We start from the raw sequence: 25,318 nt of genomic DNA on the forward strand, positions 1-25,318 counted from the left end.
GGGAGAGTTTCTGTGCTCTTATTCTTTGAGGAGTGTTCTTAGTCCCTCTGCAAAGCTCCCGAGGTCTAACGAGCAGGATTTTCTCGAGAGGGGCTTTCATCTCAGGAGCCTGCTGCAAATACCAGCTAATAACGTCCTCACCGTGGTGAAGGCAAGAGATGTTAGCGCAGCGATGACAGCGCATCTGGCAGCGCCCAGGACGTAAATACAACAGGCCTTGTCCTGCAGAGGTTAGAGAGAAGAGATGAGTGTGGGGAATGAAGCTGTGGTGCCTTCCTGCTAACGCACAGAAGCGGAGCTGTGTGTTCCTCCGGCTCTCCTCCTGCTGTATTTCAGCACCGAGCTCTCCAGCCGTGATCACCAAAATATTTGGGGCTTCAGGCTCGGGGAAGGCTTGGGTTTGCTGTGGTCGCGTTCGGATGCTGTGGCGTGGCGTGCCTTCTGCCTGCCTGTCTTTTGCCATAAATGACAGCAAGAGCGACCTTCCTGTGCTGAACCAGAGCAGCACAGCGGAGAACGGTGGTTTTTATCGTAAAAATAGCAGGTAAAAATCTGGCAACTGATGGTTTTGTTGCTCCAGCAGTAAATGTGCTTATGGGGAGGCTGCAGCTGGGAGTGGCTGAAATAAAACACGGCGCACGATAAGGTGAAGAAACCCCGTTGGTTCATGTTCCCGGGTCTTTTCTCTAGCCCTAACTCTGCTTCTGTCAGCCTCGGCTGCTCTCTAGCTTTTCACTTCTGGCCCCCCCCAGTCTGGTTTTGGAGGCAGCCGAGCTCTGTTGGTTATTGCTGAGGGGGTGAGGAAGGAGTTGTAGTCGTGTGGTTTTTATAGGGTTAAGGAAGTGCTACAACAACAGCCGAAGGGTAAAGGGCTTTTCGTCACCGTGAGCTGTTGTCTACACGTGGACCTGTAATCGTACTACTACGAGACGGGGCTCAACCACTTCTTGGGTCTCACAGTCCTGCTAAAAACCCCTGCTTTGTGTTCTGGAGTAAAAGAAACGCGGGGGGTTTTGGTTTTGTTTTCCCTGCTTTACGTCTTGGCCGTTTGCATTGCGTTTATCAGGCTTACGCTGAGCAGAGGTTGGATTTTCAACCCGTACTCACACCGGGCACACCTTCCCGTTGAACTTCCAGTGCCTGTTGGAGAAGGTCACGAAGTTTCCCGCTGCTTTGAAGGAGTCCTGGTTCTTTCCTATATAAAGCAGGTGGAGATTGGATGGCAATACATGCGCTAAATTAATGAAGCCTAATTAGAAGTCCAGGATTTCCCATGAATGCTTCCCATCCTCCTTCTCATCTCTCTTCTGGAAGCAGTGTAAAAAATAGCGCAAGTATGTCACAGAACCACAGAACGCGGGCTCCTTTGTTCCAGAACCTTTGTAAATGGTGTTACTGCCTCCTGGGGAGTTCTGTCTGCAGCGCCGGGTGCTTGTGGTTATAAAAATGTCTGCAAACCTGACCCTGTGCTCCGGAGCTCGCTCACTTGCTCACCAAAGAAATGCCACCGCTGCGTGTGCCTGGGGTGCGAAAGCCAGCGTGGGATTCCTAACGATTGCTTGGTGGGAGAGCTGGTGCAGCTCACCTGCTCGAGCGTGTAGGTGAAATCCCAGCCTTGTGCCCTATCCATGTGTGCTAAGGGTCTCTTAGCTAGTCTGGAATAAATTCTTGATGCAATTTAAACTCTGTTTTCTTCTTGAAGTTAGTAAGAAAAACCGTGTTCACAAAAACTCCACTGTTTTTTTTCTTTAGGAGACAAAACTCAAGGCGAATATTTCTTGATTTCCCAGCTTGCTCCCCGTAACAAGTGTCTTGTTTTCTTTTTTTTCTTTACCCTCCGCAGACAATTGGGTACTGATGGAAGTTTCCGACAGCCCCGAGCGAAACCCCTGCTCTCCTGGCGAGGAGGACCAGCAGCTTTCCGATGACGAAGTCCTGAAGGAGAGCGGTTCGGAGCGGGAGCTCGATGGAGAGGGCGGGCGAGGCAGCGTCCTGGGAGAGGAGGAGGAGGACGCGGCCCGGGGACTGAGTCAGGGCGAAGAGGAGAACCACTCGGATGAGGAGGACCGCTTGAGCGAAGCCAAGTCTCAGGACTCTGAGAACAACGAGCAGAGCGGGGAGCTGAAGAGCCCTCCGCCTCGCAAGGGAGAGGAGGAAGACCGCGCGAACGACCTCGGAGATGAAGCGTCCTCCGTCACCCGCGAGCTGGACGAGCACGAGTTGGACTATGACGAGGAAGTTCCCGAGGAGCCAAGCGCTGCTGCTGCGGAGGAGGATGGCGAGAAAGCTGCTGGGGAGGATGACGAGGAAGAGGAGAAAGGAGACGACGCCCACGAAGATGAGAAGAAATCCAGCGGTAAAAGCGACGACGAGAAGGACGGCCAGGATCCCGTCAAGGAGAAGAAGAAAGAAGAAGACGACGGAGAGATTGATGACGGTGAAATTGATGTAAGTAGGGAGCTGGTCCGAGGGGGGGCAGAGTCCTGCTGGGAGGAAAATGTTATGCCACGTGTTGCTGGAGCAGCTGCAAACAAGCTTTTCCCTGCCCAGTATGGAACAGCTCCAGTGCTTTAAGAAACTGTTCTGCTCCGGCTCTCGGAGGCCTTGAGGATGATGCCGACAGCAAATTGCTTAGCAGTGGGTTAGGCGATCACAAGCTGCCTCAGCAGCTTCATTTGAGAGGCCGGAGCTCTAGCGTGGCTCTGTACTCGAGGTGTCAGGCTATTTTAAAAAAAATCAAGTGCTTTTTCCCCATTTGTCCTTGGGTAAGAAGCGCTGCGGGACAGCAGTTGGATTTAACGCAGCCTAATACCAGTTCCCTCTTGCAAACAGGACAAAATGACCGGCAGGAGAGGAGAAACCCTCCTGTAGCTTCCTGGTGGCAAACACCACGCTTGTATCTCACCAGCAGGAGCGTAGGGAACGACGCAGAGAGGTGGCCGGTGGTGGTAGGTCCCTCACTGAGATAGCCCAGGGCTATCGGCTGGCTCTGCTCCTCCCCGTCCCTGCCAAAAATCCCCCCCGTGCAGGCAGACGAGGCTGGGGCAGCGTGGTATTTTGTGGCACACACACAGACGGGTGCTTACCTGGTTACCTTCGGACCAGAAGATAACCATGTGCTCCATAACCAGCCGGGTTTTGACCAAAAAGAAGAAAAAACTTTTTGTCTGTGGGGTTTTTTTTACACTTAAATGGTCCCTTGGCAAGTTCTGTGTTGTTTTTTTTAAAGGTGATGTTGGTTTTGTGCACCATACCCATTCTGCAGGCAGTTTCAGACACTGGGGGTATTCTCGGAAAGTTTCTGGAAGCCGTGTATTTCTGATTCAGTTAGAAGGAATTTCTGCGCGCTGTGGGAGAGTCCAAGCAGGAAAAAGAAAATCCCGGAGTTCTGATTCTCTGCCTGCTTCTTGATTAAAATATGAATGCTTCCCTTTAGAATCCGAGGCATTCTTAGGAGCGCTCTCCTTACAAAGCCCGAGATGAATCCGTGGTCTGTTTTTCATACGCTAACTCATAACAGGGTTCCCAGCTGCCTGATCCCAAGGAGACCCCACAGAAATAAATGCTTCCCCTTTTGTTCCCGCGCGGCGTTTGCGCAGCCTTCACACGGCTCCTTGTGAAAGGAGCCGAGGCGGTGACGCCATTCACGCGTCCCTGAATGCCAGCCCGGCTTTTGGGGGAACTCCTAAACCTCCGCGCTTTCTTCTGCTTCCAGACCTCTGTCTTTGGAGGGGGGGGGGGAATATTAATACAAGTTTTAACGTGAACACCCACGGCATTAAGGTCAGTTCTCGCTCAGGAGGGCGCTCCTTGCGTTGCCCCAGAAGGGCTGCCCCACCAGAGGCTGTTAACCCAGCTCTCCGTACACCCTTCAGAGACAGACGATGTTTTTTCCTCCTTTCCAGCTGTTAACCTGACCCAAGCACGCAGCTGCCTTAATCTTCTCCTTGCCACGCCGCTGATCCGGTGGCAGTGCAGTGGGAAAGTGGGAAAGCCTCCCCTGGTCGCTGGTCAGGTGTTTGAGAGCTGGAAACCTCCGGGGGGTGAAAAGGAGACACCCTGCCTTTTATCAGGCTGCCTTTTAGGAAAAATCACCAGTTTCCCTGGGAGCACACCAGCCACCTCTGACAGCTCTCTGGTCACTTGGGCCTTTTGGCATTCTTGCCTCTTTTTAGCTCTTTTGACTTCTCAGGTGTGGCCCTAACGAAGGCAGCAAAGGCTTTTTTTTTCTTTTTTTCCCTGGGAAATAAAGGCAAAAGCTGGTGCTTCCCAGCTTCTTTCCCCTTGAGGACTTTTGTGGCTGTGATTCCACGCTCATCCCCGGTGGTTCTTCATCTCTGAAGAAACCAGCTTCCAGAATTGGGTCCCGTGCTGCGCGTGGGGGTACCGCCGAGTTTTGCCAGGGCCGATTCGTAGCTGCGTGGAGCTGAGCGGGAGGGAGGGAGTCGAGCTGCTGCTACAGGACTGGAAGAAATACATCCCGCTTCGCTCCTGAAGAGCTCACGGGGTTGTTGTTGCTCAGCCTTGAAGCATTTTTATGTTTCCCTGCCGTGACAGCAGAACTCAGCATGGAAGCGCACCGTGTCTGTATCAGCTCACTGCGTTAAGTGCCCGGACGCAGGGATTCTGCTCTCTGTTTTGAGTCAAGTAAGAGGAGGAATTGTTTGGGGCTCGACAGCTGTGCCACGGTGCAGTTTGAAAAGGATGCTCCTTGGTCTGTGCGCGGCACCAGGCTGTTCGGAGCGCCTGGTGGTTTGCAGTCAGCTTGGAAACACTGCACTCGATCCGTTTTCCTGTTCGTAGCGGCGCGCTGGGGGCGTTTATCGCAACCTTTTATTGAATTTCCACTGCGCTGCGCCTCGGGGTGCGTTTTCAGCGGCTGTTTGACCATATTGTGAAATGTCAGCTCACCGCGGAAGGTGCAGCGCGCGAAATGTCAGCCTGTCTGTTTGTTCCAGGATGACGACCTGGAAGAAGGAGAAGTTAAAGATCCCAGCGACAGGAAAGTGCGGCCGCGTCCCACCTGCCGGTTCTTCATGAAAGGTAACGACGTGCTGTAGTGCTGGAAGCAAACCCAAGGCGCTGTAGGTTTTTTCGCTTGGTTTTGCAGCTGCTGAGCTGCTGTCTACACGGTAATCCCTGCCCCGGGCATCCTTGGTATCACCTTTCCCTTCCTTGGTGGCCAGATGCCGAATTTACATAGAGCCAATATGCAAAAAATCCTCAGGCCCAGGTACGGTGAGCCCGGTAGAAGCAAATAAAAGGAAAAGGGCACGGAATGAAACTGCCCGGGCTGATTTAATAACCAGCTATTGCTTAAAGAGGCTCTGTGCTGTTATCCCCTGGAAAACCAAAATGGTAAGTCTCCTTATTTCTTAGCAAGCTGACGCCTTGCCAAAATGTAATTGTTTCTTGCAGCTTACTTCCCCAGTTATTAAAAGGCCGATTATTTTTTTTTTTAATTGGAAATAGAAAATAGTTTCCCTGCAAGAAATAACGTGGCATCGTGCTGGCTCCTGGTGGGCCCCTGCAGACGTGCTCTGAAAGGCATCTGTTGAGCAGGTTCCTGCCTGGCCTGGGCACTGGTGTCGGGTGTTGGCAACCCAAATATAGCTCCTTGCACAGGCAATGCAGAAACCCCAGCGGCACAGCATGGTTGAGGGGTGCTGTTGGACCTGAGGGGGGGATGTGTGCTGGTGGCCAGAACTTGCCGTGGGCTGAGGAATTGGCCAGCTGGGGAGGAATTCTTGAAAAGAGGATTTTTTTCCCAAGCCAAAAAATGATGCTATGCTGTGTCAGGTACTGCACTGCTGAAATAGGATTTGGATTGTCAGCCTCAGAAGAAGCGGGGGCAGGAAGTCACGTAACCTATTTCTTACTGCACGGGAGACTTAAATAAGGACTTGAGACTTTTAAATCCAGCCAATTCTATTTCTTGCTTGTTTTGAGTCTTCCTAACGAGGCGTTCCCTGAAATCTGTGCGGCTGTGACTGATGCCTTGCAACTCTACAGCATAGACAGCAGCTTTTATAAAAGTTGTCTTATCTGTGCTCATCATAGCTCAGTTCTTCCTTCAGCTTCACCTCACTGGATGTTTACTCATCGACTTTGTTTTATTTACAATCATCCTCGAACCATTTATTGAAATCGGAAATTAAAAGAAGGGTGGAGAGCAGGGTGGAGCCTTCGTGCCTTGCGTCAGCAGCGTGTGCGACGCGGGGAGCTGCTCAGGGGGTTTCCAGCGATGTGACCATCAGATAGCGCTCACCTGGCTTCCTGGATGTCTTCTGGCACTGAATTTTCTGCCCGCGCTGAGACACGAGCGTGCCAGCGCGATGATGGAACAGGGAAGTCCCTCTGTGAGGAGAGCTGTTTGTTCCTCAATCCCCGGCGTGACGCGCTGCTCCGAGGTATTTGCCTGAGTCAAAGTTCAGGCTGCGGAATCTCCTGCCCCGGGATTTCACTGAGCTGGCATCGGTTCAGATAACGCTGACACTCGCTTTTGCTTGCACCCTGAAGGCCTCGATACCTCCAGGGAGCTCAAACGCTCTTCGCGTGGGACCTCGAAGAAAGCTTTTCATCCTCAGTTGTGTCTGAGGAGCCCTCGCCTGGCTGCGTCCGTCCCGTGGCGTGAGAGACTGGCTGGGAGGCCTTCCAGCGAGGCAGCTTGATGTGCAGCCACGCTGCCACGTGCAGCAGAGCCCCCTGCTTGCCAGGGCAGTCGTTCCCCTTGACGCTTCGGTGAGAGGTGTTGCTGGAGGTGTGTAACAGCCCCTGCACTCAGACCTCTCCTGGCAGGCGTTTGCTAGTCGCTGAGAAAGGACGTGGCAGTCGCTGAGCTCCCGTGCGAAGGGATTTGTGCCCTTATATTTGACAGCACAAAAGCATCTGGTGTTACACCGCAGACTGAGAGCAGCGGCTCGTGGTTCGTCTGGGGCTGATGAGGAGCATTTCCAGGGACTGAGTGCTCTTTACCCAGGTGCAGCGTGAATTTCTGACACGTTGCCTTGCCAGCTGGGATCTGGGAGGTTCCTCCTTGGGCCGTGGCAGCGTTAACTGCTCTGTTCCATCTGAAATCGATGCATTAACGCCCGAGAGAGCAGAGTTAGCGATGACTTTGTGATGCGGCTGTGTGCTGTGAAATCTGCAGAATGTCTCTTGCTTGATGCTGAGTGAATTGCCGGAAGAAAAAACGGGGTTTGTTTCTAAGACAAGCTGAATTAAAATCAGCAATTAGCTTTGCATCATGCCGGAGCCCCCCGAGTGTTACCGTGATGGTGACAGAAGCTAACGAGCAGAGCAGCTTCAGGTTTCAGTCTGCTGCCCTCCTTAGCAGCGTCTCCCTTCCTGTTTTGTGCTGGCAGTCGGCTGGAGAGAAAATCTTTGCTGTGCTTTGTGCCTCACCAGAGAGCTGTTTATTTCAAACACACCATGACGTTTTCCTTGCTGTCAGGTTGGAGTCATTGTTTTCTGTACAAGATGGAGTTCTGACTTGAAGCGTTTGGGTTTAATACGTCCCGAAGAGCTCACGGGCTTATTGCTGCGTTTGTTTAACCAAATGTGTGTGCATCCATCGCCCCCCCGCTCCCTGCCATCATAAGGGTCTTGTGCATTCGTCCATTTTCAACTGGATCTCTTGAATCTGCCCTCTCTGGGAGGGTGGGGGTGGTAAGAACACGCAAGTGGGTAATGCTCAACGAATTTGGAGAGAAGAGAGGCCGGGGATCTGAAATTCCTTGGGTTCTAAGTGGCTGTGGGGCTGCAGAAACTCTTGCCGTGGTGTTCGGGCATGCGGGGATCTAACAGAACTGTTTCCACAGGTCATTGCACGTGGGGCATGAACTGTCGCTTTATCCACCCTGGGGTGAATGACAAAGGAAACTACTCCCTGATCTCCAAGCCCGAGCCCTTCTCCCCAAACGGCGCACCGCCGATCGGCCCTCACCCGCTGATGCCGGCCAACCCTTGGGTACGGACCCCTCTTGGGTGAATTCCTGGCTTCTGCACGTAGCTTTTGGCTCCTGAGGAGGAGGTGAAGGCTTTATTTGGCCTGGTATTGAGCAAAATTCAATACAGCTGCTGGGTATGTGATTTTTAAAAGGTAATCCTGAAGTCCCTAGTAGAGGGGAATAGTTTTCCAACCAAGTCCTAGTTTATGTGCTGCTGATGCATCTCTGAAGTATTTAGAGGTACTCCAGGGTGTTTACAAAAGCGTGCGCTTGCTTAGAACTAACGTTGAGTGTCTGTTTTCTTCCTCTTCTAACAGGGAGGGCCAGTCGTTGATGAAATCTTACCTCCACCCCCTCCGGATCCTCCAACAGAAAGTGCCTGGGAGAGAGGACTCCGGCATGCTAAAGAGGTGAACGGAAGCCTCGAGTGTGCTGACTTGCTCCAAAATCCACTGACCTGTTGCACTGGGAGCAGACTGCTAGTAGTGTCTGCATGTAACGTCTTGCTCCTTTTAAGGAGCCTTAACTGGTAACAGCAAGCAGCAGTTACGGTACAGTCCAGAGGAGCTGGCGTCCAGGTTTGGGTTTTATGGGAGAGCTCGTGGCCCGGGGTAGTTCAGGGATGTTGAAGTCGAGCCCGCCACAAAGCAAAACGCTTAGGCTGGTCCGGTTTCCTCAGTGCCTGTTTTCCTAGCACCTGTAGGATCCGTGTGTCTGACCATTTCAGAAAGTGGGGTTTGCATGTTTGAAGCTCAGTGCCTGTCTGCCGCAGCTCTGAGCTGGTGGAATAGTGAGTTTCACTTTCTGCATCAAGAACGTTGCCGTGCGCGCTCGTAAGACCTGCGCAGAAGAATTTGGAGCGGGCTTCTCCCAGGTGAAGGGTTTTTAATGCGCCCGTTGCTGTGCCTCAGAAAACTTCTCTTAACAACCCTTTCATTTTGATGTTACGGCAGGTACTAAAAAAGGCAACTATGAGAAAAGAACAGGAGCCTGACTTTGAGGAGAAGAGATTCACTGTGACTATCGGAGAAGACGAGCGGGAATTTGACAAAGAAAACGAGTTTTTCCGTGACTGGAATTACCGCATCACCAGAGATGTCAGAGATCCAGCGTAAGAGCCGGTTTTGTTCTTGCAACGTGGGGTAACGGGTGGGATGTGCAGTGCAGTGTGGCAGCCCTCAGGTTACTCGAGCCTCCAAATCAGAGGAATGCCCGTCTCAGAAAAAGGAAACAACATCCCTTAAGTAGTCTGCACACGATCACAAGCTGGAGCTGCCTCCGCTCACACCAGTTAAACACTCTCTTCCCTTTGCAGTCTTCTTTGCACCTTTCTACTTTAAATCATTGGCACAGTGGTCCCTTGAGGATGCTGTTTGTATAGTACCTACCTCACACCAGCACGTTCTCCAGACTTTTTTCCCCTTTCTTGTTTTTATTCCGATCCCTGAGAGTTTTTAAATGCTAACGTTGGGGTTGCAGCGTTGCTCGGTGCCCAAGAGCTTCAGGGCAGTAGTGTTGCAGCTAGCTGAGTGTTTATTTGCAAGGGTATTGGCACAGCAGTTGGTCTTAACAAGCACCTCGACCACTCCCCGATAAACTGTTCGGTAAGGCACCAGTCAGAAAGCAGAGCTGTTAGCTGCCAGGGCATCGCCTGGGCAAAACCAAGCATCCTAAACTGAAGTTGTAGGGTAAAGGAGGTAAAACGTAAAACAGTGGGGACCTCAGCCACCCTCCCGTCACGACTGAGAGCAGGCAGGTGGCCTGAAACGGGAGCAAGGAGGCGTCAGGCAGCTCTGGGAGATTTCCGTGGTAGTTCTCAAGCCAAGAAGTGGGATGGAAAAGAGGAGCTTGTGTTCTGCAGGAAGGAGGTGAATGCACCTTTCCCTCGTGCACACACACCCCCTGTTCTTCCTGCACGTACAGACCTGGGCACTATTTCCACTCACAGCAAAGCGTCTGCAAGGCTTGGCTCCCTGTTTTTGAGTGAAAGAACTGAAAAAAAAAGAAAAAAACAAGAATCTGTAAAAGAGCAGGTTAAGCTTTTGTTCAATAGGCTTTGATTTGCTCTCAAGTGCAAGTCCACTCCCAGCTTTATAAAAGAAGCAACGTAGTCGCTTCTGCAGACTGCAGCAAAGCAGTTGCCCCATGCTGATGTTCTTTACCTGGGTAGGAATCACTCTGCCTTGGTCTTCAGTTCCTCTGAGAAGGCTTTCAGTTGTACCTGGGGGCTTCGTTATCACCAGTGCTCTTGTGGATGAACTGCTTTATCTGTTTTATAATCGTGTATGGAAACCAGCATCTTCAGGGAGTGTCCTGGTCGTTTTCTGCCACTGCCTCCTTGATGTAACCATTTGTCGTGTTAGGTGCAGGGCTTTGTTTTCTCGTACAGCCGAGAAAAAAAGCGTTATATCGCGTGGAGCCAGTGTTAAACGGAAGTAAGCAAACAAATGGAATTCCTGAAAATCAAGGAATCTTTACGCTGTGGCCTTAAAATGTATTAAATGTGTGTAGAGGCAAAAGTTGTGAAGCTGGTACTGCTGCATACTGGAGAAAACAGCGATTCTCATGCACGTTGCGCATGGGTTGACACCTTGCAGCAAAGTAAGCGCTGGTGGTTCGGCTGGAATGTTACTAAATGCTTTCAGGACTGTCTTGTGACCTGTGCAGATGTCTGAATAGTTCATAAATCCCTTTTTCTTTTTTGAAAAACTATAGGGAGGTGGACATCAAAGAAAACATTAACTATGGGTAAGCAGGTCTTTGATTCCGGTACTGTTGCAACTGTACGAAAGTGTTCCCTTTCCTTTCTCCACTGCACCTCTGAAAACTTCCCAGGCCACAGACAGCTGCCCCGTCAGGAGCGGCTGGCAGTGCATTGACTGCACGGACCTATTTGAGTTTGGGGTGACACCAATTACTCACCTGAGGGTTCAAGGCACCGAATTATCGGTAACTGTCGAAAAGCACGGCAGGGGCGCTTGTTTAAATGACCAGAAAGTCCCCCGATGTCAGAGGAAGGGAGTAGGGCGATTTGGATTTGAGCTGGGTGGAAAAGTAAAAGCTTCCTTTTTGGCGTAGCTTGAGACTCTTTCTCTTTTTTTGAACACCTGATGTCGCTGCATCTATATTGCTGCGTGGTTCCATCAGGGGTTTGTTGCTGAATTAGGCAGCCACCTTCACAGTTCCTGGCATGCTTCCCCCTGGCTTCGCATTTCAGACAGAAAAGTAGAAATATTAAAAGCATTGAAAGAAATACCGGTAGCCGCTTGACTTGCTGCGCAGCTCTCCCATCTCGGCCCCGTTTGGATTATTTGGCACTTAGGATGCAAAAGTGGGCCATTTATTCCCCTAGCTCACAAGTCAAGCCTCGTTACAGATAATCTGCAAGTTGGTAGCACTCGCTTTGTCATCTCAGTTCTGCCCCTGCCTCCTCTGTGGCCCTGGAAGTTTCTTGTTCCCCGTACCCACCTCCCCGTCCTCTCAGCGGATCTGGTATTTTCACTCCAGGTGGCTGGCAGGGATTGCGTATCGTCGGGTACGTGCATTAAAAACCTCAGATAACCTTAACAGAAACCGTCCAACGGAGGACACGTTGCACATTTAGGGGGTGGGTTTTAGATCTTTGTTCCTCCCCAGGAGGAATTAGGGTTTTTGCGGTGAGGGCGTGTCGCGTGCTTGCCGGTTCGTGTGCATGCTGGGGGCTGGAGCCTGTTTTCCACCGGAGGATATCGGCTGCAGGTACCTTCAGTGCATGGAGCAGCCTCGGGTTTGGGGCCGAGCATTGCTGGCCTGCCCCCAAAGCCCAGCTTCTTGCACCAGAAGGCTCAGCAGCACCTGGTTTCCTTTCCGGTCAGCGCCGGGACGTGCCCATCACCTCTGGTGGCAGGGGAGCAGGAGCTGACAGTGTTCTGTTCCCGTGTGAGGGAGCCTGAGGTAGCTCTGTGTGCAGGGACACAAAATGCAGCTCGAAATCAATGGGGCAAAGCGTGTTCCGTTACGTTGGAAGCAGCTGTAAAAAAGCAATCGATGTCTCTGCGTTTTTACCACATTGATTTGGAGGCTGGGTTTGGTTAGCGGTGTCCTTTTAGTGTTTATCAAGAAAGTTTTGTGATTTTTTTCTCTAAGTTTCATTTTAAAAAAAGACCATTTCTGTCTGTTTGGGCTGTGTAGGAGACGCACCGCTTTCCGGGGCCCTATCCACTGAGCAGGGTTTTTCCTGCCAGTCAGTGACTAAGGCCTGACCTGGAACACGTAGCGTTGGTGTGCTGACGAGGCGATATTTCCCTTTCTAACCTTCCCTGTTTTTCCTTGTAGGCTTGACCCCTATGCAGATCCCTATTATGACTATGACATAGAACGGTTCTGGCGTGGTGGGCAGTATGAGAATTTCAGGGTTCAGTACACAGACCCAGACCCGTACCGTAACTACAGAGTAAGTAAGGTAATAACACCCCTTCCGCGCTTTCCCTTTCGACTTTCTTCCAGGTACTCACGGTGCTCGTCCCGTTTCCAGTGCAGCTCTCTAGGATTTTTCTCGTACGTTCACGATCCTAAATCCTACAGGTAGCTAAACCTCGAGTTCCTGGATGACTGCGCGGAGCACGCTCCGGGCGCGTGGGCTGGCAGCTCGCTGGCACTGCTGCTCGTAGCTCTTGGTGCTCTCCTCGCCGAGGAGGTGCCTCTTCCCGTGCCCCGGCTGCCGCTCTGGACGCGAGGCCCTTGTGCAGCCTTCCTTGGAAATTTTGGGGAAGGAGGGAGCCTCCAGGAAATGATCTGAACGGAGAACCGGTTGCTCGTTGGTTCCTAGGAAAGGATTAGACGCAGACAGGCGGAGGCTCCGGCACGTCCGTCCGCTGCCGGTGGAGTTGCTCGTTAGTTGCTCTGAGTCAGACGAGGAAAGCACCCGGCCAGCTGCCGAAGTCCCAGGCGCAGTCATTCGGCGTGGCACTGCTGTAAGGCGCGGGGCTCCGGGGAAACGAGGCTTGGAACCCTTTCCCTCCACCTCCTCCTGCCCTCGTGCAAACCGTTGTGCCTTGAGAGCAGCGTCCGAAAGGACAAAGCCTGCTCCTTGGCAAGCTTTTCGGTAGCGCTCATCACGGCCCTAAACAGGTGGCTTTCCTTGTGCTGTAAGGCTTGGCTGCTTTCAGAAGCAGAAGCCTGTCCTGACGATGGCTGCATATCAATTATTGTCACCGCGCTCGTTTGTAAAGTTAATCGGCTGGTTATAAACATGATGAACGCTATGAGTAAATGCTTGTAAACATCAACACGTTCCTTTAACGGGCATAATGAGCAAAACTTGTTGTTGCCTTCAAAAATGATAACCGTGGTGAATGTGCTGTGGTGCTTTGATCCTTCCCAGCTCCTCTCTGCTCAGGAAGCAGCCATGGAACAAACTCTGGGACTATCCCTTGCCCTAACGCGGGAGGGCATGTGGGATTGTTTTTAGCCTGAGACTTTGAAACCTTGCACTTGGAGATGTTAGCACAACGTTGCAATGATTTCTCCTTTTCTCTTTTTAAAGGAAAGAGAGCGAGAACGGGAAAGGGAAAGAGAAAACAGACAACGCGAGAGGGAACGAGAAAGGGAGAGGGAACGGGAGCGGGAGCGGCGCCAGAGGGAGAGAGAACGGGAACGGGAGCGGGAGCGCGACAAGGAGCGCCAGCGGAGGAAAGAAGAGTGGGAACGCGAGAGGGAACGAGTGAAGAGAGATGAAAAAGACAGGCAGCACAGGGACCGGGACCGAGACCGAGACCGCGACAGAGACAGGGAGCGTGAAAAGGAGAAAGAAAAACCAAAGCCCCGGTCTCCGCTGCTACCGAGGTAAGTGCTGGCTTGAGTTCTGACTTGGTTTTAGTTGACGTGGATGGAGCTGAGGACCCAGGTTCATGCACATCACTGGGGAAGACCCCAATTATTTGCAGCCCTTCAGTCAAGCTGTAGTTCTGAGAGCAAGGTGACGCTTTACGTGAGCCTTGCTCTGGCCACTAAGTGGAGCTAAAACATCAGATAAGAAGCAGGGAGTGTAACCTTGGCGCTGGAAGGACCGTGTCGGCCCCGAGGTACGGAGATGTTCAACTTGTCCCTGGTCCCCTGAGGCTAGGGCATCGTGGAAGGCTGGCCGAGGCCCCAGCCGGGAGTCCTGCAGATGGTGGTGACTCCTTGCAGCCTTGACAAATGCCCTTTGACGAGAATCAGGGCTGGTTTGGGAGTTTGTGGGTAACAAAAGTATCTGGAGTTCCGTTAAACAACACTCTAAAAAGAGACTAGAAGAGGGCTCCGGCCTCTTTGTCTTCCTCAAGACAAAATGATTTGGTCTTGAAACCAGTTTCTGCTGAGTGTTAGGATGGAATTGCAGTGCGGAGTTCGGTTTCTTGCCTCTGACTGCCTCGGTTTCTTCAGTCTTTCTGAAAATTCTTGTTCTGGCCTGTGTGAAAGAGAAAGTTGAACCGGACGGACTAAAAGCTTGGAAATTTCAAAAACAAATCACGTTTTCTTTGTCGGTTCCGTCAGTACAGTGACTTCATGCACTGTGTGTGAGGCGTATTTGTAAAGCGTCGTGTAAATACCAGAGCTGAATATAGAACTTGGCTTGTGGGAAGTCCTAATGCTGAGCACCTCTTGATTCAGAATCAGGGAAAAGTATCCCAGTTCCTGCTAAAACGCATCTTCAGGAAAACTGACCAGCAGCGTCGGCACCTTTGGAGGCAGGGGCGGACGGAGCCTTCCGCTGGCGTGCACAAGTGTGCGTGTTGGGGTGAGGAGGTGGAGGGAAGGCGTGTTCCCCAGGACTCTGGAGCTTTCCCTTCTGGATGTTGGGTTTTGTTTTCCTTCTGGACGATGCGTTTTGCTTCCTTGGAGGAGGGTGGGAAAAGGGAGCGTGAGGAAGAGCCTGCTGTAACGAAGAGCAGGGCTCAGAAGGCCCGGAACAAGATGGATCTGGGTGGTTTCAGGTGGGGAAAAGGGGTTGGTCTTGGATCTGACACAGGGCTTTTGTTTGTGTTCCTGCATGGGAAAACTGACGTTTGACGGTGACCCTTTTTTCCAAGAGGAAGTCAGAGTTTCAGAGCACTTTGTGTCTTGCGAGCCCTTCGATGCAGTAACAGTGGCACAATGGTTACAGTAATACGGGGAGCTACATTTAATCACCATCTTCACTTACAGCCATAATTTGTGCGCGTTAATTACGCATTTACCGTGGCTTCATGCTCTCATCGGGTCAGTGATGGAAGAGATTTCGCTGCCCGGGACCACATGATGATGATGATGATGGTGAAAGCGACGTCAGCAGGCTGGCAGCGCGGGGCGTTAGTCACGAGCAGTCACCGTGCCCAGGATCGCTGCACGCGAGGCTGGGGCTGCTCCTTCCCCTGACACCTGGGTCACGGGGAGGGATGTGGGGAAGAACTCGTGCCTCTTGTCTCTCCAGAACAGCCTTCTTCAGACAAGTCTTGGTAAATGAACAAGCCCCGGATACGCCTCTTTGCTTTTTGAGTTAACTCTGCTGGTCTTCGCAGGAGCGGAGCGTCGAGAACCTGCTGCTGGAAGCGTCCTCAGCCCTGTGCTGTAAGGCTGGGGCAGGTGCCTGTAGGGCCAGGCAGGGAGCCAGGGGGGAGGCAGAGCACGCAGGATTCTCTTTTGGCTTCTTTGGTGCCACTGAAAAAGCTGGCAGCGGGAAGCACTTGTATTTCTGGATGTTGAACAGGGAGCTGATAATTCAGCTGATTTTTCCCCTGGCGAAGACATCCCCTCACCCAGCAGTGTTGCCGTATTCCCCCAAAGCCTTTCTCACAGTTACGGGGTAAGTGCTCCCCGGGCAGCGTGGCTCTGTCCCACACGACCTTTCTGACGGGTTGCAGACCTCCCCGTGCTCGGGGTGCTGGAGCACCCTCACCTTTCCTCCAGCCCCCTTCCTGCCGGGCCGGCTGCAGAGCTTCACTTCTGGCACCTGGGCATCCAGCAGCTCCCGAGATTGCTTAATGCGTCAGACGTTTGCGATTGTTTTCCCGTTTCCCAGGCAGCAGGATGCACCACGGTGGCACAACGCTCACCTGCAGCTCTATTTATAGCCTCCGTGCTTTCCCCAGTTGCCGCATCCCAATTTTTGGCAGGTTCAGTCCCCGACGTGCCCTCGTCACGGTGCCAGGGGCTGGCACACGCCAGCGCCCTTCGCGTTCCTCCGGCTGCTTCCTGTCCTGCTCGTGTCCTGCTGGGGAGGCTGGAGCACTGCCCCACGGGGTTGTGCAACCGGGAGGCATCGCAGAGCAGCATCACAGAGCAATGCCAGCCTGAGCACGGCCCTAATCACGGCCCTAATCACAGCCCTAGTCACCGCTGTGTCTGCGTAGGAGCTCGCCCTCGTAGAGGCTGCAGGAAGGAGCAAACAGCGACATGCACAACGTGGAGTCGAAAGGGATGAAAGAAAACTCGCAGAGTAAATAGCTGTGGCTGTGAAAGCAGATTCCCTTTCGGCTGCATCGGAGGCAGGAAGCTTTCATCTGGTCTCTAAACAACAGCAGAGTTAAGGCTGAGGATGGCAGAGAACAGGACTTGGTGCGTGGCTGTCTGCTTCAGGTGGGGAGGATTAGAATTTAACGACACACACACCATAAACCCCAGCCAACGGCAAATGCTCCTCACTCGGTCCTGTAAAAGAAGAGGCTGCAGATCCAGGGCTTGGAGTGGGATTGTCCCTCAAGGATCAGGCTTTGGTGAAAGGAGCACGCAATTACTGCTTTATGCTTTGTTTGTCTGTGGTTTTTGTTTTTCCCAAGCTTAAGACGAGCACTCCAAGAAGTTTACAACCTGAGATTGCAGCGCTAGTAAAATCATTCCTCCCCCTCCTCCTCCTCCTCCTCCTTCCTCCCGAGGCATCGAACACTTAGACAAGCCGGGACACCTTGTGATCGGCGCGAGGGATAAGGCGGCTGTCTGGCCCCGCGCTCCCCATCCCCAGAACGAGTTCTGATGCCCCGGGCTGGGACCGATTTTGCTGAGCGCCCAACTTCTGCTCCGCATCTTTATCTTGCCGCTCTGGTCCGCTGTTGTGCAAAGCGTTTCGGGGGGGGGAGAGAGCTGGCACGGAGCGCGTTGTTGGAGGGGACTCGGAGCAGTACGGGATGTCCTGAGCTGGATGCGGCCCTGGGGAGCTGCTGGCTTGGGGCTGTGACCCTGCCCGCAGAAATAGCAGCTTGCTTTAATCCTCCTGTTGCTGCACAGGTCTTTATCCCATCATCATCCCAGTGAATCCGAGCATTTCAGCAGGGCATGAAGCAACGCACGCGGTGTCGTGTGACTTGCCAAAGCACCGAGGGGCGCTGAGGATTCAGACCCCCTGGCCGGGGCAGCAGGATCGTGCCCTGCTGTGGGTGATACGAGGTCGTTGTCGGCCAAGCAAAGGGAGAGGAGATGAACTGGTGCTCTGGGGCGGTGAGACAGGTCTCCATTTCTTCCTCCCCTCTGAGAAGCACAGGGTTTTCTGCGCTTGGGGTGCTGTGGTCCGGGCTTAAAAGCAGCCTGGCAAAGTGCACCCTCGTTCACGTTAAGGGGAGAACTTGGCAACGTCCAGCTCTTGAGGTTTGTCTTACGGCACGACCTGAACGCCATCTCCAGGTGGGCTAGCTTGGGCTGGGTGCGTGATACGGGGTCCGAAATCTGCCGTGTGCCAGTGCCAGGTAGGGTGAGGAGGAGGCTGTTGTGCTCGGAGACATCCCGAGGTGCCGACAGGAGGTGACAGGAGCTGCAAAGCTGCCGGGAGCACGTCCTGCTGAGCCCTCCTGTACTCACCGGGAGTCCTTTGGGAGGAAGTCATCCTCAGCTGGGTTGGAGGCTGTCGATGGAGTGCACTTAGGCAGCTATTAAAGAATAAAAATAACGCTTCCAAGCAGGGACACTTAAATTAAAAGCAATGTCAGAAAGGGCAGCTCTTTGGTAGCAGATCCCGAGCCCTTCAGAAAACCCTTCCAGCAAGGAGCGTCGTGCTTCCGCCCAGCTTCTTCCGAGGTGGAATGAGCCCCCGAGATGCCATCAAATGCTGCAGCCCCTGGGACAAAAGGGCTGCGGTCCCTTTTCTCTTAGGTTTCTTGTTGGAGCTAGTTCACGTTGCCTTTGCAATCGGCCGTTATTAGTCCCCGGGGTGAGCGCGTTAATGAACAGGATAACCTGGAATCTGAAATCAATGAGGTTACCCAGGGCTTGCAAGTTAGAAAGTGTTAGAATGAGGCTGATGAGATAAAGGAGTGGCAAAAAGAAGGGAATGCAAATGGAGTGATTCATGAGCGTGTGTGAGAGAGGGAGATCACGAACCGACTGAACTTGTTTTAGGGACGAATTTGTAGTTCTGGGTGTTCCGGGGTCGTTATCAGCTATCCCGATAGCTTCTGGTGGTCTCCCCGTGCCACCAGACCCCCTGGATCTGCACTTTGAGCTCTGTTGGCAGAGACTTGGGAGAAATCCGCCGTTGTTCAAGTAGGTGCAGGTCTCCAGAGGGCTCAATAACAGCATCTCCTCCGCTTGTTTAAGGGTGGTGTGGGTTGGCTGCTGGATTTGGTCCTTAGTTTTTCCGGTGGAAATGTTGGTTTGTTGCTTATTAAATCCTTCATTTACTCGTGGTTGTTGTCCTGCCACAGGAGGAGGAGCACAGGTGTGTGCTCTGCCCGCTTTCAGGTCAGGCATCCTCTCTCACTGCATCCCAGGAACTCTCCGAGTAAGTCATAAAATCCCCAAAAAGCCACCAAAGGAAAAAGGTGGCGTTGGTCAGCAGGCACAGGTGTGCTGCCAGGCCTCTGGGCGGCCTCTTGGAATGCAGCAAATTAAGAGAATAAAGCGAACAGCCCCAGGCCGTTGGGTTTCCCAGGCCGGAGGGAGGTTTGTCCTCTCCAGCGGGACCTGGGCTCCTGCTGCTCTGCACGCTGCAGCCCTGCGGCGCCTTCCTCGGCGCTGCGATGCTCGGAAGGGTTTCCCTCCTCCTCCTCCTCGCTTGCAGGACGTGTCTGCGTGTGCTCCTTGGGACCTGCAGTGAGGTAGGGATTGCAATACCTTGTTTACATCCCCTATTTCTGCGGCGCAGCCTCCAGCCCGAGCGATGGAGCCTGGTTAGACAGCTCGGCTTTAATTTGTTCTCCTGGCTCGTTTGGGAAGCTGGCGATAATAAAATGGCTCCGCAGACCAAAGCGGCAAAGCTTGTCCAAGGTCTCCGTGGAGCGTTGCTGTCGCCTGGGGTTTTCGTTCGTCTTCACGGTTCTTGGGGTTGTGCCACGGCAGAAGGAGAAGGGTTTCGTAACCCGAGATCAAGATGAAGAAGGGCATCGAGTGACTCAGATGTGGATCTCAAGGAATGTGTTTTTCGTTGGCATTTGGGGGTTGGAGCTGCTGGAGAGATCCCACACGCTGGGTTTTATTAAAGCAGACGGGAGAATCGCTGCATGCGGGCACCTCCGCTGGGAGAAGGCTCTCGAGGCGTCAAATGCTCAGCCCTTGGGGCAGATCGCATCTCGCAGAGGTTTATCTGCCCGCTGTGATGATTTCATACTCCAGATTGTATCTCCACTATTTAATTTCAAAGCCTCTCCCCATCAGGCTTTGAAGAAATCTTTTTTTTCTTCTCTCTTTTTTTTTAAACAACTGATAACTCAGCTCGAGATGGAAACATCTTGAGAGAAGCAAAACCCTTGCTACCAGCTCCCCAGGATGAGAGGCGGTGCTGTAAGCACTGACACTGGATTCAGGGGTCGGGATTTCCTGCTGTGGCTGGCTCTGGGGGCTGTTGTATTTTTCCAGACACATGGCACTGGGGATGAGTGACTTGATTGCGCCGAGGCGGAAAATCTGCCCGCGTGCACGTGCTCTGCCGGAGCTTATTCTGCAGAAATCACAGAGCCCTTCACCGACCGCCTCGGCACGTGCCTCCAACCGTTCCTGGAGTTCACTTCCTCTGGAAAATTCCACCGGGACCGAAGGAAGGCTTGTGCCGGTGACACAGCCCTCGCTTCCCTGCGAGAGACGAAACGGCTTGAGAGCACGGCCGGACTTTCCTCTCTGAGCAAATGGAGCCGTAGCTGCCGGCCAAAACGGCAGCCCCGGAGCCAGGCCGACGTCAGCGATAAGGTTTGCGTTACCCGGGGTGGCGGCGTCACCCCGGGAGGGGGAAGGAAGGAAGCACTTTTCCCTGGGAAGCCTGTTTTCCGTCTGAGATTAGAAACGGCTTCGGCGTCATTTGCATAACGCGGGAGGAGGAAGACTCGGCCACGCGGCTCGACTTCCCCCTCCGAATCCCTGGCGGGCTCCTCGGTGCCGCGCTGGGCACGGGGCGGTCGGGAGCTGCTCCTCCTCGCTGCCAAAGCGGCGTTCGGCTCCGGCGCTCCGCTCGATTGCTGTAATTGAGCGCCAGCCAACTCCGCGTTAACGTCGTCGTTCTGGGAAATAAAGCTTGTAGCTCTTGTAAGGTCAAAATGGGCTTCGGAAATAGCCGCGCTCTGCAGAGCGTGCTCGCGCCCCGGTGACGCACGGCGCTGCTGCTTCGGGCGCTGCAAGGAAACGGAGCTGCTTTCGCTCGGCCTTTGCCAGCCCCTTTCACTCCTTCTGTAACTTTTTCACCTGTTGTCATCCAACTAATTAGGGCGTTAATTCTCAAAGATTTTCCTACGTGTCCTGAAAGTTGGAGTTTGGTGAGAAAGGAGACCTGGGTTCGCACGCGTGTCGTGGTCTCGTGCAATTCCTTTGCCAGCAGGTTTGCTGCAGCTCGGTGGCTGAGCTCGTGTAAAGCACAGGACCTGGCCTCGTGGCTCAGCACCCCAAAACAGTAAAGGTTTCTCTTCTTCCCCCGCCCCGTTAGCCTTGTGCCAGCTCCAGCCGCTGTTCAGTCCCCACCGTGGGCCACTTGGACTTGTGGAGCCAGCAAGAAACTGGGCCTTTATTTTTTTTTTTCCTCCCTCTTCAAGCAAGGAGGTGAATTGGCTCACGGAGAGCTCCGACCAGTGCCACATCCAGCACAGGACGGGAAGTGGAAATGACCCGGGCACAAGAGTGAAAGGGAGGAGGAGGAGGAGGAAGCCTACCCCGGGATCAAACCGTGGATAAAGCCCCCCAGCAGCACAGCACCAGGAGCAGCGATCCTGCTCGCTGTGATGCCGGGCAGCCCCCGGGCTCGAGCCGGCTGCCTCCTCTCCTCGGTGAGCCCCGCTCCCAGCGGGCAGCCTCTGCTCTCATCCCACCAACTGCACCCCGCCGGTCTGCAGCAGGGAATGTGATTGAAACGCTGACTGTTTGGGCTGCTAGCCTGCGACAGCCTCTTCAGAGACACCCGTGCAGGCTGGCACTGGGACATGACTCCAAGGCAGATGGCGAGGAGCTTGGCAGCTGCTCAGGTTTACTTTCAATTCTGCCTCCCGAATTCCACCGGAGGAGGCGAGCCAAATGGCATCAGATGCCGGCCCCTTGCGTTAAGCTGAACAAGTTTATTGGGTGATGCTGCATGCCGGGCACGCAGGTAGCTCTTGGGGAAAGACTTTGAAAATGTCCTGACACGCGCATCGCCTTTTTTTCTCGGCCGGAGGAAGGTGACGTGTTTACTGCTGAGTCAAAAGGCAAAGCGTATCCAGAAACGAGGCTTTCTGTTGTGGTTTTCCTGGGGAAAAAAAAAGCTCTCCTCCAGAAAGTGACTTCACCGGGAGAGAATTGCATCAAACCAGGTAATAGGTGCGAGTAATGAGGTTTGCTCTCGTAGTCACCTTTGCTCCAAGCCTTAGAGTGAAGTGCGAGCTGTTCCCACGCGGGGTCTGAGCAGAGGCTCAGCACCCAGGCTGTGAACGTGGGCAGCTTTGTGCTCCCTTTGGGAGAGAGAGATTCTGCAGGAGACTTTTTCTTCTGAGAACTGCGGGATTCTTACCCACATCTCGAGGTGGGAACTGCCTCTGTCCCAGCCCAGTATCCCCCCTGCATCTCCCGAAGCCTGTGGACTCGAGTCCCCTAGGAGAGGACACCGGAGAGGGACACAGCCCAGCGATACTCGCTGGCATCCTCCTACGGTGCTCTCCTCCTCCTTGCTGCTGCTGTTTATCCTGCCGCTTGGCACCAGGTGACCGGGCTGTACCTTACCTTCTTTTCTCAGTCCTGGCGAGGGCTGTTTAGCCTTATCAGAGTACAGTTAGCAGGTCAGGTCAATCTCAGCCCCGTGTTCGGAATCACGGTCTTCCTCCGTGATTAGGTACTCAGATGTAGCCGCAGATGTAAAGCAGCCAAGGAGACCAGCCCGCTGCAAGCGATGCGTTAAGCAGCGTGTGTTGGAGCAGCTCTGGAAAGGGTGACGATGCTAAACGCGGATTCTGGTGGATAACGCTGAGCCCTAAGCCTGCTTGGGGCTCTCTCAGTAGGCAGTCAGCGATCCCGTGCGCTGCTACGTCACCCTCAGAAGCATCTTCTGGGGCTGGAGAGAGAGCTGTGGGACCGGCGAACGTGAAAGAAGAGCGTCACCCCTCCGACGTTCTGTACCTGCAGAGAGAGATGTGGGAAAATGGTAAAATCGATGGAGTTGTATCAGGAAAGATGGGGAAAGAGGAGGACGCCGTGCGAGGTGGTAGGAGTTTAACCGAGTTAAGGCGGATTTGGGTACCGCCAAACCAGGAGGCGATGAGGCTCCCTAGGGACCGGTGAAGCCTTCAAAGGGAAGAGGAGGCTGCTAACGAAGGGCTTTAATTACCCCATTGTCTGCTGAAAAAGAACTGCGGCAAGAAATGTAATCCGTGGAATTATTAGAAAACTTCAGAGGTTGCTTTTTTTATCTCGAAAGGTAGAGGAAGTCGTGTGGGGAGTGGTTGCTTCACGGTGCTGTGACTAATAGGGTGGTACTGGCTGAACCTAGGGCTGCAAGGTGCTGTCCCTCCCCCAAACCCTCAGCGAGAGGGTTCATTAGCTGGAGAAAAGGAATAAAGGCATAATTATACGGGTAATTTGATGAGCGCAATAGGCTTCGTAAACCTTTAAGCAAGCATAAACTTTGCCTAAAACCTGACGAAGAAGGTTATGAGCAGGTAATTGACCAGTCATATGCAGGTGAGAGTCAGGGTGAGGAAAAAACCCACGTTAAATCATCCGTAGATAAGAGATGCGATAAACCCTGGGCCTGAAGAAACTCATTAAGGAAATATCCCGTGCGGATGCTGAAAAGTTAGCACTGGGTTCTTTTCAGAGGGTTGTGGGGCAGAGTGGAAGCCCCGAGAATGAAAGAAATGGGTTAAATAAACAGATTAAACACAGCCCAAGCCCTGAGAAGGGGAGGGAAGAAATGTCTGGGTGTCTAGGCTGTGCCCTGTCAAATCTGCATGGTTATCAAGAGGAAGGAGAGCACGTGTTCGGCTGTGTTTGTAAGCACCTGGAGAATAACGTGGCGATAAAACAGCCACCGGTGAGGTAAGCGTCCCCTTGGTACGGGTAAAAATGGATCAGGTGCCTTGGCCGGGGTGAGGCTCGTGACACAGCCCCACGTGGTGCCCTGATAAGGGAGCTGGAGGAAAGTGATTCAAAGTGATTCAGGCTGAAGCTCTTCTCCTGGGGCCTGCTGCTTGTTTCCGGCACCTTGCTCTGCTGAGATGGAGCCTCAGATGCACGCCCCAAGGCTGTCCTCAGCCTGTGCCCAGGATTTTTGGTGCACTGGGGGCTGCCCACCAGCTTGGGGGTGCTCCAGTTCTAACCGCCTGGCACAGGTGAAGTAAGGAAGGAGCAGCTCTTGGGTTCCCTGCCCTCTTGTCTGTGCTCTGCTCCTTGGAGGCAAAGAGCCAAAGCTGAAACCAGCTGGCAGGTCCCAGGTCAGCCTGATGGAGTGGCTCACAACACTGCAGGCGCTGCTTTTTGAAGGGCTTGCAGCCACCAATATATAAAACGATCGCTGTTCTAATACTAAACTGCCACAGAACGATGCCGTCTGTCCTGCGCCGGTGCCTGAGAGCTGGTACAAGTATGCAGGACAGATTCCTGACATCTTCTCCCGGCCCTGTGTTTCTGTTGGCCTTACGGCATAAAACAACCCCAGCATCTCAACTCCTCTTCTCTTTTCCAGCCGCCAGCCTGAGCCACCAAAGAAGGAGAAGGAGGCGACCGCGATTACCGCCGCTCAGTCCAAGAGGGCAGATGAGTGGAAGGACCCGTGGCGCCGATCCAAGTCCCCCAAAAAGAAGCTCGGCCTCTCCGTCTCTCCCAGCCGCGCGCGCAGGCGCCGAAAAACCTCCGCTTCGTCGGCGTCTGCTTCTGGCTCTTCAAGGTAAGTGACGGCAAAGAGCACGTCACATCCAAGCATTTCAGTGCGCCAGGGAACGGGGCGGGCCTCTTCCTTGTTAGCAGGAGGTGTAAGAGGGGGAGCAGGTCCTTGGAAAACTAACTCGTAAGGGAAATCAGACTTAGATGTAGGTCCACGTAGCTCGTCTAGATGGGAAGTGATCTTCATAGGAGCTGGAAGCTGTAGGGATTGGAGCATCTTCATTCCAGGAGTGCTGGAGAGAGGAGGTGAAGCCTGCTCCGAGAAGAGCATGCTGCTGCTGCTGGGGGAGAACCGGGGTCAAGGAGGCTTGCCAGGAGCCCAGGAGTGCTGCAGGGGGCTCAGAAATCAGAGCATAAAATCCACTGTTCAGAAGGAAGTGCCACAAATCCAGGAGAACTGAGTTGCAGCCTAGTCTAGTGGAAGGTTTTCCCTGTCCTTGATGGGGGTTGGATCTTTAAGGTCCCTTCCAACCCGAATCGTTCTATGATTCCGTGATAAGTGGATCCATTTCCTTTAAACGCTTGAACTTGAAGCTCCTGCAAAGAGGAAAGAATGCATCAGAGAGGAATGAGGAACACGGCAAATTGATACGGATCTTACAAAACAAAGCCCTCCTGAAGCAGATAGCTTTGCTCACTGGAATCGCTGCACCTTTCATTTTCCTCTTTCCTCCTCCATGCGTGACCCAGCCTAGCAGGAGGGTTGCCTAGTGAAAAGACGTAAAATTGTGTGGAAGGAGCTCTCAAAAAGGGATGGAAAGTCCTTAGCTAAAGGGGAGGAAGCCTGTTTGTGGACACAAAGGGCTCTAGCAGCAACAGAATCGTGTCTATAAGCAAAAGTGGGGTGAGGACTGAGGGAAGACTGTGGTCCTGGAAGGCCCCTGGGGAGAGGGTGGGCAATTTTTGGAGCAGTTATTTGAGAACGTGGGAAGAGTGTACCTTGGTCTCCTAGCACTTCTCGAGAGGCACTGAATTGAAATACTTCTCTTTCAGGTCCTCTTCTCGGTCGTCCACCTATTCTGGGTCAGGTTCCTCCCGATCTCGTTCCCGATCGTCGTCCTACAGCTCTTACTCTAGCCGCTCTTCGCGACACAGCTCTTTCTCAGGCAGCAGGTCCAGGT

At 53.2% G+C, this 25,318-nt stretch overlaps 1 protein-coding gene across 6 annotated transcripts in view; it reads left to right on the forward strand.

Moving 5' to 3' along the window:
• Positions 1-1,835: 1,835 nt before the first annotated feature.
• The window catches only part of ZC3H18 (zinc finger CCCH-type containing 18), a 36,304-nt gene continuing 12,821 nt past the window's right edge, over positions 1,836-25,318 (forward strand). For 3 of the 6 annotated variants that reach the window (XM_035337197.1, XM_035337198.1, XM_035337202.1), the window contains exons 1-10: positions 1,836-2,448; positions 4,959-5,043; positions 7,821-7,969; positions 8,267-8,359; positions 8,903-9,060; positions 10,665-10,697; positions 12,264-12,390; positions 13,474-13,772; positions 24,001-24,201; positions 25,191-25,316. In XM_035337197.1, coding sequence (XP_035193088.1) covers positions 1,858-2,448; positions 4,959-5,043; positions 7,821-7,969; positions 8,267-8,359; positions 8,903-9,060; positions 10,665-10,697; positions 12,264-12,390; positions 13,474-13,772; positions 24,001-24,201; positions 25,191-25,316 — 1,862 coding nt within the window. In that variant the 5' untranslated portion in view covers positions 1,836-1,857. The remainder of the gene's footprint in view (positions 2,449-4,958; positions 5,044-7,820; positions 7,970-8,266; positions 8,360-8,902; positions 9,061-10,664; positions 10,698-12,263; positions 12,391-13,473; positions 13,773-24,000; positions 24,202-25,190; positions 25,317-25,318) is intronic. The other 3 variants (XM_035337199.1, XM_035337200.1, XM_035337203.1) reach the window with 3 other exon arrangements.

This window comes from Oxyura jamaicensis, chromosome 11, assembly GCF_011077185.1.
Source record: "Oxyura jamaicensis isolate SHBP4307 breed ruddy duck chromosome 11, BPBGC_Ojam_1.0, whole genome shotgun sequence".
Classification (NCBI taxonomy): domain Eukaryota; kingdom Metazoa; phylum Chordata; class Aves; order Anseriformes; family Anatidae; genus Oxyura; species Oxyura jamaicensis.